The sequence below is a fragment of the Peromyscus leucopus genome, chromosome 16_21 (genome assembly GCF_004664715.2).
Source record: "Peromyscus leucopus breed LL Stock chromosome 16_21, UCI_PerLeu_2.1, whole genome shotgun sequence".
Lineage (NCBI taxonomy): Eukaryota > Metazoa > Chordata > Mammalia > Rodentia > Cricetidae > Peromyscus > Peromyscus leucopus.
Window position 1 is genome coordinate 9,059,950 of NC_051084.1, and position 12,947 is coordinate 9,072,896.

The 12,947-nt window shown below is 46.6% G+C and overlaps 1 protein-coding gene across 11 annotated transcripts in view; it reads left to right on the plus strand.

Annotated features, from left to right (window-relative positions):
• The first annotated feature begins 9,063 nt into the window (after positions 1 to 9,063).
• The window catches only part of LOC114686366 (H-2 class I histocompatibility antigen, L-D alpha chain-like), a 293,638-nt gene continuing 289,754 nt past the window's right edge, over positions 9,064 to 12,947 (plus strand). For 4 of the 11 annotated variants that reach the window (XM_037199747.1, XM_037199746.1, XM_037199745.1 and 1 more), the window contains exons 1-5: positions 9,064 to 9,174; positions 9,377 to 9,646; positions 9,860 to 10,135; positions 11,440 to 11,715; positions 11,842 to 11,942. In XM_037199747.1, the coding sequence (XP_037055642.1) occupies positions 9,102 to 9,174; positions 9,377 to 9,646; positions 9,860 to 10,135; positions 11,440 to 11,715; positions 11,842 to 11,942 (996 nt within the window). In that variant the 5' untranslated portion in view covers positions 9,064 to 9,101. The other 7 variants (XM_028861038.2, XM_028861037.2, XM_037199749.1 and 4 more) reach the window with 6 other exon arrangements.

Below are 12,947 nucleotides of genomic sequence, written 5' to 3' on the forward strand. Positions count from 1 at the left end.
TACCTGGAAAACAGGACCCCAAGAAAGACACGGAGAAATGGATGAGATCTACATGAACAGCCTGGACATGAGTGGGAGCAATGAAGGGCGATGGTCAAGGGAAAGAGAGCAGGAGATCCTAGCTGGATCAAGAAAAGAGAGGGAGAACAAAGAATAGGAGACCATGGTAAATGAAGACCACATGAGAAAAGGAAGAAACAAAGAGCTAAAGAGGCCCACAGAAATCCACAAAGATACCCCCACAAAAGACTGCTGGCAATGGTCGAGAGACAGCCGGCACTGACCTACTCTGGTGATGGGATGGCCAAACACCCTAATAGTTGTGCCATAAACCCCATCCAAGGACTGAGGAATCTGGATGCAGACATCCACGGCTAGGCCCCTGGTGGAGCGTTGAGAGTCTAATTAGTGAGAAAGAAGAGGGTTTATATGAGCGAGAATTGTTGAAACCAAGGTTGTATAAAGCACAGGGACAAATAGCCAAACGAATGGAAACACATGAACTATGAACCAAAGGCTGAGGGGCCCCCAACTGGATCAGGCCCTCTGAATAGGTGTGACAGTCGATTGGCTTGATCTGTTTGGGAGGCATCTAGGCAGTGGTACCAGGTCCTGTGCTCATTGCATGAGTTGGCTGTTTGAAACCTGGGACTTATACAGGGACGCTTGGCTCAATCTGGGAGGAGGGACTGGACCTGCCTGGACTGAGTCTACCAGGTTGATCGCAGTCCTCGGGGGAGGAATTGCCCTGGAGGAGATGGGATTGGGGGGTGGGCTGGGGGGAAGGGGAGGGGGCAGGAAGGGAGAGAACAAGGGAATCTGTGGCTATTATGTAGAACTCAATAGTATTGTAAAATAAATAAAAAAATGATAAGCCATGTAAAGATGGGAAATACACAGCAAGTATAGATTTTATATTTTATTGTGTTGTCTTTAGATTTCTTGACTGTTAATTGGTGAGAGACATTTCATTGTGAAAGCACCTAAATAAAACCAACCTATATATTTTAAATTATCTTGACTTCAAAATTTAAGTCAAAAATTTGTTACTTTGGGGGGGGGAGTTTATGCTTTTGTTTCCATAGGAAATAAGAGGCTATGGATTCATTTTGGGTTAAGGAACATCAGGTCTAATCAAGGAAGACCCCATGAAATCCTGACTACAGACATGAGAAAATAAACTTAAAGTAACTACAAGACACATGACATGTATTTTACCTGCTCAAACAAAAAGCAAAAAATTATCTTTGGCTGGCTTATATACAATGCACAGTTTATATTTGTGTTAATACAGATATGTATGTTACCTTTAAAAGTTTATATATTTTCAAAACAAGGGGACCAGACACCAATAAAAATGGCCCAGATGATCTAACATTCAAGACACTTTCAAGGATGTTGAATGAGATGATCCACACTCACAAAATACTCCAGCCAAGACTTAACAATTAACCTAATTTTCTCAGGGTCCCTCAAAGATCTCCAGCATCCACCAATCAATAGGAATTAGTCTAGAAACTATGCCCACATTCCCAAAATATTGGTTATAAATGTTTGATTTCATTTAAGGAGTACTGTTTATAAATTATTATTGATTATAGTCAATCTTTTCTAAAAAAAAGAAGGGGGATATGATATAGAAATGATGTGAAAAAGGGTAGATTATCATAATAGGGAGAAAGGGCAGATTATTGAATCTACTTTAATTCAAAAAACAATTGTTAATCTCAAAATATTTTTACATTGGTATGGATTTTAGTTGATTGATACCAATTTAAAGTTAATTTGTTATACTGCATGTGTATTTCTACTCTTGTTTAAGTTATTGTGTTTTTACAGCTCAATTAAAAATGTAATATATAATTAAAATACAGATTAATAAGACCAGGCAGTGGTGGCACACACCTTTAATCTCAGCACTGGGAAGGCAGAAGCAGATCTCTGAGTTCTAGGCCAGTCTGGTCTACAGAGCAAGTTCCAGGACAGGCTCCAAAGCTGCACAGAGAAACCCTGTCTCAAAAAAACAAAACAAAACACAAAAAAGTTATTCATCTATAATAGTCAAACTTATAGCCATGTTAGTTAGGATTTCTAGGTATACAAAGATATATTTCAGATAGATAGGTAATCTTCAAACACCTGCAGAATATGGCACTAATGTGTTTTAATAACTTAGACTTTTCATGACAATGAGACATGTCTGCTCCTGGCTTCAAAAAAGATCATGGGCATTGAAGAAACTCTGTGTGGAGTTTGTTTTCGTTATGGTAAAAGCTACCCATGTGGGCAAATAAACTGCCTTTGCTTCAACTGCTGACAGTTACTGTCCAAACTGGCCCAGCAGGACACAAGAAAAGTGACTGCCAAACTACCAGAGAAGATAGAACAGTCCTTCACAATTCCCTGCTTCACAGGAAAGTCTGCACACATTATAAGTCTATAGGCCAAAGATGGATGCCACAACATTACTCAGGAACTTTGGCTGACTGTGATGTCCCTGTCATTAGGTAACATTTCACCCTTCTAGGGTCTTTGATGGAGTTTAAGAGTAATTGTTGTAATTACAGTTTTCCTTATTTAAAATAGAAAGTAAATTAGATACAAAACTTTAGATTCACCAAGATAAAATAGATAATTAAGTATTTTCTCTAATTTGCCAAATGCAAATGGATTAGCTAGTGTTAATGTAATTCTTAATAACTTTTTGTTGTAAATAATCTTACTATGCTAAAGTTAAGACCTTCTTTTTAATTAGAAAAAAAGGGGGAAATGCTGTGGAACAATCCTCTTGTACACTGTAAAGATTTCTCACCCAAATTGGTGTAATAAAATGCTGATTGGCCGCCGGGCGGTGGTGGCGCACGCCTTTAATCCCAGCACTCGGGAGGCAGAGCCAGGTGGATCTCTGTGAGTTCAAGGCCAGCCTGGGCTACCAAGTGAGCTCCAGGAAAGGCGCAAAGCTACACAGAGAAACCCTGTCTCGAAAAACCAAAAAAAAAAAAAAAATGCTGATTGGCCTAGCCAGGCAGGAAGCATATACAGGGCGACCAAATTAAGGATGATGGGAAGGTGAAGGGTGGAGTCAGGAGTCACCAGTGTGGGAGCCCGTTTTCAGGTTCCTCGTGACTTTACCCAGCAGGTCCACACAGAGAGGATGATTAGACTACAGGCTTGAGTGAAGGTGTCTGGGATGGTCTGCACTTGGCTGTGCTGAGGGGAGGTCTTTTGCTCTACCTCTTGGCATTTCTAAAATAGCTTAGGGCAGAGACAGTCAGGTCTCATTGGAATAGAGAGGCTATCCTGTATTTTCTATCTGTTTATCTCCACAATCTAAATCCTTCTGTCTAATAATTCCTGCTGCTCTCACTCAAGAAAACTCTGGGGAACTGTGGGGTTGGTGGGGAGCCGCCCCACACACCAGCCAGATGCAGAGGGAGTAGGAGATGAATGTGTCATGTTAATAACAGTAGCACTATGTGACAGAGTATAAATAAGGCATATCGATTAATTTAAAATGTAATAGTTATATTGTAACAAGCCTGAGCTACTGACTGAGCATTTATAATTCATATTCAGCCTCTGAGTCAGTTATTTGTCGCCAGACAGTTGGGTCATGAAAAGCACCATTTACAACATTCCATTTTCCTAACAGGTCAGCTGCTTCAGGATAGTGGAGAACATGGTAAACTAGTAGATTTCATGATCATGGACGACTGTCCCACTTCTCTGGCTGTGAAGTGTTACTGGCGGGTTCCTGGCATTTGCGCTTGAACTGCAATATGGCGGGAATGAGGCATCTACAAGCAGCACATTACCCTGCTGCTGTGTGGTGGAATTAGCCTTTGCTAGTTTAAAGAAAAAAAAAAAAAAAAGAGGTTTCTGGGCTACATGCTGCTTGGATAAAAACATACACCCACGATTGCTCCCAGAGCTGGCAATAAACGTACCACTGCCATGTTGGGAAGCTGAGGTGGGCAGAGCCAGCAGCCACAGCACCATTTCAGTCTTACAAATGCTGCAGTTTAAAGCAATAGATTCACAATAAGACAGATTCAGATGTAATAGTTTGCAATGTGTGTTAAATGGACGATGGCTTGAAAGAGACAAAAAGATGATATACACAGTTATATAAACAAATATATAGTTTAAAAAAAATAAAGTCTTTAAAGAAATAGTAAAACTAATATAAAAAATAAGCCCCGTAAAAATGGATATCACACAGAGAACCTGGATTATGTTCTCTTTGATATATTTAACTACAGAAAAACATTTGATGGTAAAAAGCTGTTGAGTTAAACAAAAATGTAAATTTTAAAAGTATCTTGACTTCAAAATTTGGATATAAGTATATGTTACTTTGGAAAAGAGGCTCTGCTTTTGTTTCCACAGAAAGCCAGAGGCTATAGATTTGTTCCAGATTAAGATACATCAGGTTTGACCAGCCAAGACCCACTGAAAGGTCTCTGATGACACCATGGCCCAGATGATCCAACATCCAAATGGTTTTAAGGCAACTGGCTCAGATGATACACCCTCATGGACTACCCCCATAAGCCTAAAAGTTTCTTTGTGTCCCCATAAGATACAGCGCCCCCCCTTCCAGCAGGAAGTAGTAAGAGATGCTACAGCCAAATTCCCAAATATACCAAGCTGGCTTTGGAGATGGAATTGGCTCACTCCCCCTCTAAACCCAGACATATTGATAAAATAAAAGTTTAAGAGATTCTTGTGTCCCAAATCAAAAGAACCCTCTGGTGTGGGACAGAGAAAAACCAATATTTTTATTTAAAACAGGTTGATTATAAATGCAATCTCTTTCTAAAAAAGAAAAGGGGATATGATATAGATATATAGGATATAGAGATGATAGGATAAAAGGGTAGATTAATGAATCTACTTTTAAAGAGCAACAACTTGTTTAAAATGTTTTACATTGCTATGGATTTTAGTTTATTGATACAAATTCAAAGTTAATTTTGTTATACTGTGTGTATATTTCTACTCTTGTTTGAGGTGTTATGTTTGCACAGTACATTTAAAATTGTAATGGATAATTAAAAAATAGATTACTAATGAGTCATCTGTGATAATCATACTCGTAGCCATGTTAGCAAAGCCTTTTAGGTATACATAGATATATTTCAGATAGATAGGTAATCTTCAAATACTTCAAAGACTTACAGAATATGGCATTTAAAATGTTTTAAAAACTTAGACTTTTTGGACAGTGAGACACGTCTGCTCCTGGCAGTACCGATTTACTTCAGAGAGAAGAATGGACATCGAAGACACTCCATATGGAGTTTATCTTCACCTTGGCAAAAATAGCCATTTGGGCAAGAAACTGTTCTTGCCTGGACTGCTTGATCAACTCGATCGACATACAAGATCCATGAAAAGGTGACCACTGAACTTTGCTTGACAAAATGGTTCTTCAGGTTCCTGCTTCACAGAGGAAACTGCCAGACATTCTACAGGACACTAAAATAAGTGACTGAGAGACTCTAGGCCTGTGGGCTGAAGACAGATGCCCCAACTTTACAAGAGAATTTTGGAGGACTGTCTAGGCTGCTAGCTATCTCTGTCTACCCTGCAAGACGCCTGAAAGTTGCTTGCATCCTTCTCCCGTTTCTCAGGTAGTATTACATCCTTATGAGGTCTTTGATATAGTTAAAGCTAGACAGTTACAATTTTCCTTAGTTATGATAAAGATAAGTTAGATATAAAACCTTAGACTCACAAATATAAGAGAGATAGGATATCTTCTTTAATTTTGCCAAATAAACTATAAATAGACTGGATATTATAACTGTAATTCTTGTTTGGTAATTGTTTTGTTATCTGTAATTTTACTATGTGAAAGTTAAAACCTTACTTTTTGGAAAAAAAAAAAGAAAAGGGGAAGTGATGTGAATATCACTCTGGATAAATAAAACACTGATTGGCCAGTGGCTAGGCAGGAAGTATAGGTGGGACAAGGAGAGAGGAGAATTCTGGGAAGTGGAAGGCTGAGTTGGGGAGACAATGCCAGCCACCACCATGACAAGCAGCATGTGAAGATGTCGGTAAGCCATGAGCCACGTGGCAAGTTATAGATTTATAGAAATGGGTTAATTTAAGATACAAGAACAGTTAGCAAGAAGCCTGCCACAGCCATACAGTTTGTAAATAATATAAGTGTCTGTGTGTTTATTTTATAAGTGGGCTGTGGGACTTCCGGGGCTTGGTGGAACCCGGAGAGAAATCTCCAGCTACAGGATACTTCAGTTCCAGTTGATGGAACTGCTTGGGAAGGATCAGGAGGACTGGCCTTGTGGGAGGAGGTGTGTCACCGGGGCTGGGCATGGAGGTTTTAAGAGACCCCCACTATTCCCAGTGACTCTGACAATTGCTTGTGGATTGAGATGTGAGCTCTCAGCTCTTCCTGCCACCACACCTTTCCTCTAACATCCTGGATTCAAACTCTCTGAAAACTGAGGACCAAATTAAACTTTCTTTTATAAGTTGACAGGTTCACAGTGTCTTCTTACAGCCCTAGAAAAGTAATTAAGCCAGGTATGTGACAAAAGCCTTTAATCCAAGGACTTGAGACACACAGGCAGCTGGGACTCTGTTGTGGAATATTATTTTTTAACTATATAAAGATGTGTTACATTTGTTTATGTTGTATTTGTTTAATTATGTAAAGATGTGCTGCTGTTTCTGTAGCGAGAGTTTCTGCAGAACTCTGTAGCTGGTTTGATTCTGGAGTGTTAGCACCATTTTGATCTGCCTTTTATGACTGCTACCTTTTGTGTAGGGTACCTTAGGCTTGAGGTACGTAAATCTTACCATGATTTCCTAAAGGTTCAAAGCCTATGCAAAAGTTGGTTGTAGGAGGAAAACAGAGATGTCCTGGGACTGGGAATTGCTTTGCCAATTGTGTCTTTGGACAGCGTTAGAGAAGAGGTTTTGGTATATGGAAATTGACTTGCTAAAGATGTAAATTGTATAGCTATAAAAATCCTATTTGCAAAGCTACAGTTGGTCAGTTGTCCAGAGCTGACTCCCCTGTGGCCACGAAGGCTAAAATTCATCCTAGAGTGACCATATTTTCCACGGACCCACATGAACTGAACACAGCACAACACATGTCTCACCTTGCCTTCCTAAGGCACCTGATTTGTCTAATAAAAAGCTGAACAGCCAATGGCTAGGCAGAGGAAGGATGGGCGGGGCTGGCGGGCGGATGAAGAGAGAAGAGGAAGAAAAGAAGGGGGAGAAGGACAGGATAGGCCAGCCAGACAACCACCCAGGTATCCAGCCAGCCACAGAGGAAGCAGAAAATTAAGACACACTAAAGGAAGGACGTAATGGTAAAAAGCCCCGAGGAAAAACATAGATGAAGAGAAACAGGTCCACTTAACTTGGAAAAGCTGCCTAGAGATAAGTTAGATAAGTTTAAGCTAAGGCCAGGCATTCATAACTAATAATAAGTCTCTCTGTCATGATTTGGGAGCTGGTTGGTGGTCTGAAAGAAAGCCTGCTTCATGTCTCGGTGAGTTCAAGGCCAGCCTGGTCTTAAAAAAAAAAAAAAAGACAAGAAAACACCAGGAGAGACCCCCCAGGCCAGACTCACTCAGTTCTCTCCTCAACCTTCCTCTTCCTCCTTCTGAAGAGAAGAAGGATTCCCTGGATCTTCTAGAAGAAAAGTCACTTCTGGGAATCCAATGGCAAATATGCGTGTTGGGGATGCAGAGGAGAGATGCTTCTCTTTAAAGCAGAGGCGCTGGCCTGCAAGCACCACAAAGACTCCCACAGAGACCAGGCTCCTGTGTTCACCTGCAGGGGGAAGCTCGTGCTGCCAAGCCTGATGCTCAGGAATCTCATCTGTAAATTGAGATTTTTTTTCCCTCTTCTCTCAGAATCGTGTCTTCACAGCCTGGTGCTTACACTCAGACTCCTAGTGTTTCTCCCCAGATGATCCTCTGTGGCTCCAGGTGGTTGTGTTTTACACGGATCTTCAGTCCATAGTCCTGAGATGTCTGTGTGGACCTGGTCTTTGTCTCAGCACAGTAGACCCCCTTCTCCACTGGGAAGAGACCCCCGTGGAGACCAAGAACAGCAGGGCACTGATCCCTGTCTACACGATGGTTCCCTGTGTCCACACACTGCCATGGTACAGTTGCATTAGTGAATCAATCACAGTGAGAAAGGAACTGTAACTAATAATGAAGCAGAATAATGATGATAGTGTGGTAGAAGTTACATAACCTGTGACCTCTCATTCTCTCTGTGACCTTCCTCACACTTTATGAGCTGATGAGATGAAGGAGATGAATGTCACAGGCCTGGGGAGCCCTGGGTCTCATAACAGCTGGCTCCTGAGTTCCTCAGGCCTGTGCAGTGTGGACACTGGGCAGAGGTAATTCTCATGGCAGAGGTACACACTGAGGACTTGAGGTTTCATCCCTGTTCTGTAGTGTGGAAAAAAATAAATTTATAAATTTTTTGTTTCTGTGGATGTTGACTTGATGTCTTCAAATCCCAGCCACACATAACTGAAGTAGAAAGTGAAAGCAGAGGAGAGTGGGATTCCAGCACGGAGAGTCACAGATAACACAGGGTCAAAAGTGCTTGACCAGAGCTGTGAAAACTCCAGTCACCTCCCGATGCAGGTGTCCACGGCAGCCCCAGACCCTCACCAGGACTCCGACAGCACCTGTTTCCGTGAACATTCATTTCAAGTGCTGTGTGTATTTTATCTGGAAACTTCGTGCTCTTAGGTTTCATCCTGACTAACCTGAGGAGACAGTTGTCCTTAGGCGGCTCAGAGACACCGTGACAAACAGCGCTCCGTCCAGCAGCACAGGGTTCAGCAAAGTCTCAGTTCCCAGGTGGTGAGGTCTGGGGTGGAAGCCCAGGGCTGGGGATCCTCAGGTGCCCAGTTTCACTTCTCCAGCTCCTGACCTGTGTCGGGTCCTTCTGCCCGGACACTGATGACAACTGTTCTGTTCTCACCCCCATTGGGTGCCGAGATCCCGGAGAACCAATCAGCGACGCCGCGGTCACGGGTTATAAAGTCCACGCAGCCCGCGGAACTCAGACGCCCCAGATCCGAGATGGGGGCGATGGCTCCGCGCGCGCTGCTCCTGCTGCTGGCGGCCGCCCTGGTCCCGACCCGGACCCGCGCGGGTGAGTGCGGGGTCGGGAGGGAAACGACTCTGCGGGGAGGGCGGGGGCGGCCCCGGGGAAGCCGCGTCCCCGCGTCGCCCAGCCAGACCCTCCCGCCCTTCTCCACCGCGTCCCGAGCCCCGCGCCCTGCTCCCCTCCCGGCCCGCGCACCCGCCCGGGGTCCCGGGAGGAGGGTCGGGGTCTCACCGCGCGCCGCCCCCAGGCTCGCACTCCCTGCGGTATTTCCTCACCATCGTGTCCCGGCCCGGCCTCGGGGAGCCCCGGTTCATGGAAGTCGGCTACGTGGACGACACGCAGTTCGTGCGCTTCGACAGCGACGCGGAGACTCCGAGAGAGGAGCCGCGGGCGCCGTGGGTGGAGCGGGAGGGGCCGGAGTATTGGGAGAGGGAAACAGGGAGAGTCAAGAACACCGAGCAGGTTTTCCGAGGGAACCTGAGGACCCTGCTGGGCTACTACAACCAGAGCGAGGGCGGTGAGTGACGCGGGTCGGAGGTCACGACCCCTCCGCGTCCCTACGTCCGGGCCGGAGTCGCCCCGGGTCCCGGGTCCGAGGTTCGGGAGGAGACTCGGGGAGCGGTAGCAGGTTTCCCTTTCGGTTTAGGGGAGTCCTCGAGTGGGCGGGGCCGCGGGTCGGGTGGGCGGGGCTTACGGCAGGTGGGCGGGGCTGACCGCGGGGTCCCCGCAGGCTCTCACACCATCCAGTGGATGTACGGCTGTGACGTGGGGTCGGACGGGCGCCTCCACCGCGGGTACAATCAGCACGCCTACGACGGCCGCGATTACATCGCCCTGAACGACGACCTGAAGACGTGGACGGCGGCGGACACGGCGGCGCAGATCACCCGGCGCAAGTGGGAGCAGGCTGGTGAGGCAGAGAGACTGAGGGCCTACCTGGAGGGCCGGTGCGTGGAGTGGCTGCGCAGACACCTGGAGAATGGGAAGGACGCGCTGCAGCGCACAGGTGCAGGGCCGCGGGCAGCTCCTCCCTCTGCCCTCGGGCTGGGTTCGGTCCTGAGGAAGAAGAAACCCCTCAGCTGGGGTCATGCCCCTGTCTCAGGGCAGACAGTGTTCCCGGGTCTCCTGATCCAGCATGGCAGGGACCGCACTGATCCCCAGGCTCAGCCTTCTCCCTGGACAGCTGCAAATCTGTCTCAGAGGAGGGAGAGGAGATCCCGACCTAACCACAGTGGCTCCTGCAGTCTGCAGCCGCTGTCAGCCATGGCCTCTCCAGGCCGGGGTCTCTGCCCACACCAGGGTCTGTGGAAACTGAGTCCTGTCACCTGAGTGTGTCAGCCTTACACGCCAGGACAGGGAGTCTCCTTTACCTGATGGGAGACCTGGACGCCCCTACCCTAGGCTGTTTCCATAGTTTCTAGAACCTTCCAAAGAATACATTCTCCCAGATTCCTGTGGGTGAGGTTATCATCCCTCACACACCCCAACTCTGTCTATTCCTAGAATGGTCACGTGAGCACTTATGGTGTGCCCTGGTGAATACTAATTTTTCGGGGGCTTTTTCTTTCCTTTCTTCCTTCCATTTTTCTTTAAGTTGTCATTTTGCTTTTAGTCATGTTTTTTTTATCCCCCTCACTGGGGTGATACTGTTTCTCTCTTTCCCCCTCCTGTTATCATCTGTATCAGTCTCCACAGGAGGGGGGGCGCGGGGGGGGACTGCTAATCTGGATAATTATACAAGTCAGTGTTTCCTTTTCACTAGAAAGGTTCTTGTGAGCTTAGACTATTTTTCTGCCATATTAACATCCAGAGCCTCCTCCTCACTGGGCCCCAACAAGTCACAGTGTTGCTCAGTGGATTAGGAATTGAACTTCCTCAGAGACAGGGTCTTCTGTAGCTCCAGGACAGGAGTGACAGGGATGATCCACACACCCCTGTGAGCACCGCTGTGTCCCAGGTAGTGCTGCCCTGGGCTCCACAGCACACTTCCAGGGCTCCTGGTGACAATACCTTGTGTCTTGTCCCCCAGAGGCAGGGCTTGGGGAGTCATTTTCTCTGGCTGAGTGTCAGAGGTTCACCACATTTCTGCTGCATTTGGTGATGGCTGTTCACTGTACAGACAGTTATGCTGGTCAGCGTAACTGTAAATGTGCAGTTCTGTGATGAGGGGACCAGCTCTCCCTGAGGTCACGAGTGTGATGACAGAATTGTCCAAACAGACACAGTTTAGTGTCAGCATTGGTTTAACTTTGTCTTTGCAGATTTCAGTTTATCTTGTTAATTGAGGGATTTATTAATTTGTCCTCACAGATCCCCCAAAGACACATGTGACCCATCACCCCACACTGAATGGAGACGGCACCCTGAGGTGCTGGGCCCTGGGCTTCTACCCTGCTGAGATCTCCATGACCTGGCAGAGGGATGGGGAGGAACAGACTCAGGACATGGAGCTGGTGGAGACCAGACCTTCTGGGGATGGAACTTTCCAGAAGTGGGCATCTCTGGTGGTGCCTTCTGGGGAGGAGCAGAGATACACATGCCATGTGCACCATGAGGGTCTTCCTGAGCCCCTCACCCTGAGATGGGGTAAGGAGGGTGTGGGTGCAGAGCTGGGGTCAGGGGAAGCTGGAACCTTCTATAGACCCTGATCAGGGTCAAGGCTGAGATCTGGGGTCATGACCCTCAACTTCCCCTCCTGTCCTTCCCTTCCAGAGCCTCCTCAGTCCACTGTCCCCATCATGACAACCATTGCTGTTCAGGTTCTCATTGGAGCTGTGGCCATCATTGGAGCTGTGGCCATCATTGGAGCTGTGGTGGCTGTTGTGAAGATGAGGAGGAGAAACACAGGTAGGAAAGGGCAGGTCTGGTTCTCTCTCAGCCCCTTTTAGAAGTGTGCTCTGCCTCACTAATGGGAAACATCCACACCCCTCATTGCTCCTGTCTCTAACCCTGGGTCTGCTGTCAGTTCTGGAAACTTCCTAGGGTCGGGTCTTCCCTGGTCTCTCACAGCTTTTCTCCTCACAGGTGGAAAGAGAGGGAACTATACTCCAGCTTCAGGTAAGTGTGGGGAGCGGGATTGTCCCTGAAGCCCTTGGGGTGAAGCTGGAGTATTTGGGGAGCTCTGCCAACCCATAATACCTCCTCCAGTAAAATCTTCTAGAGGCCATGTTTTCACCTTCCTGTGACTATATGTAATTTTACCCTAGGCAGGGACAGTGCCCAGAGCTCTGATGTGTCTTTCCCAGGCTGTGAAGGTGACACTCTGGGGACTGATTTTGGGAGGGGCAAAGTGGACATGATTGGGGTTCAGGGACTACCAGAATCACCTCTGAGTGAGTGGTGGGTGTTGGGATGTTGTCTTCACAGTGATTGTTCATGACTCTTGTTTATAGCGTGAAGACAGCTGCCTGTCCTGACAGAGTGACAGAGATGTGCTCAGGTCTCCCTGTGACGTCCTGAGCCCCTCAGTTCACTCTCAGCAACAGTGTCTGATGTTCCCTGTGACCCTGTGGGCTCAATGTGAAGACCTGGGAAGCCCAGCCCCCCGCTGCACACCAGGACCCTGTCCCTGCACTGCCTGTGTTCCCTTCCACAGCCAACCTTCCTGGTCCAGCTGGCAGGAGGGGACATCTCCATCCTGTCACCTCCATGCTGCCCTGAGCTGCAGCCCCTGACTCCCCACTGAAAATAAGAATCTGAATGTGAACTTGATGTTCACGTCCTTGATCTGACAGGTGGATTGGTGGGTAAATTAAAGGATTGAAATACTTAGAGCTTGTGGAGGAAATAAATGGCATCATGGAGAACCTTCCAGAATC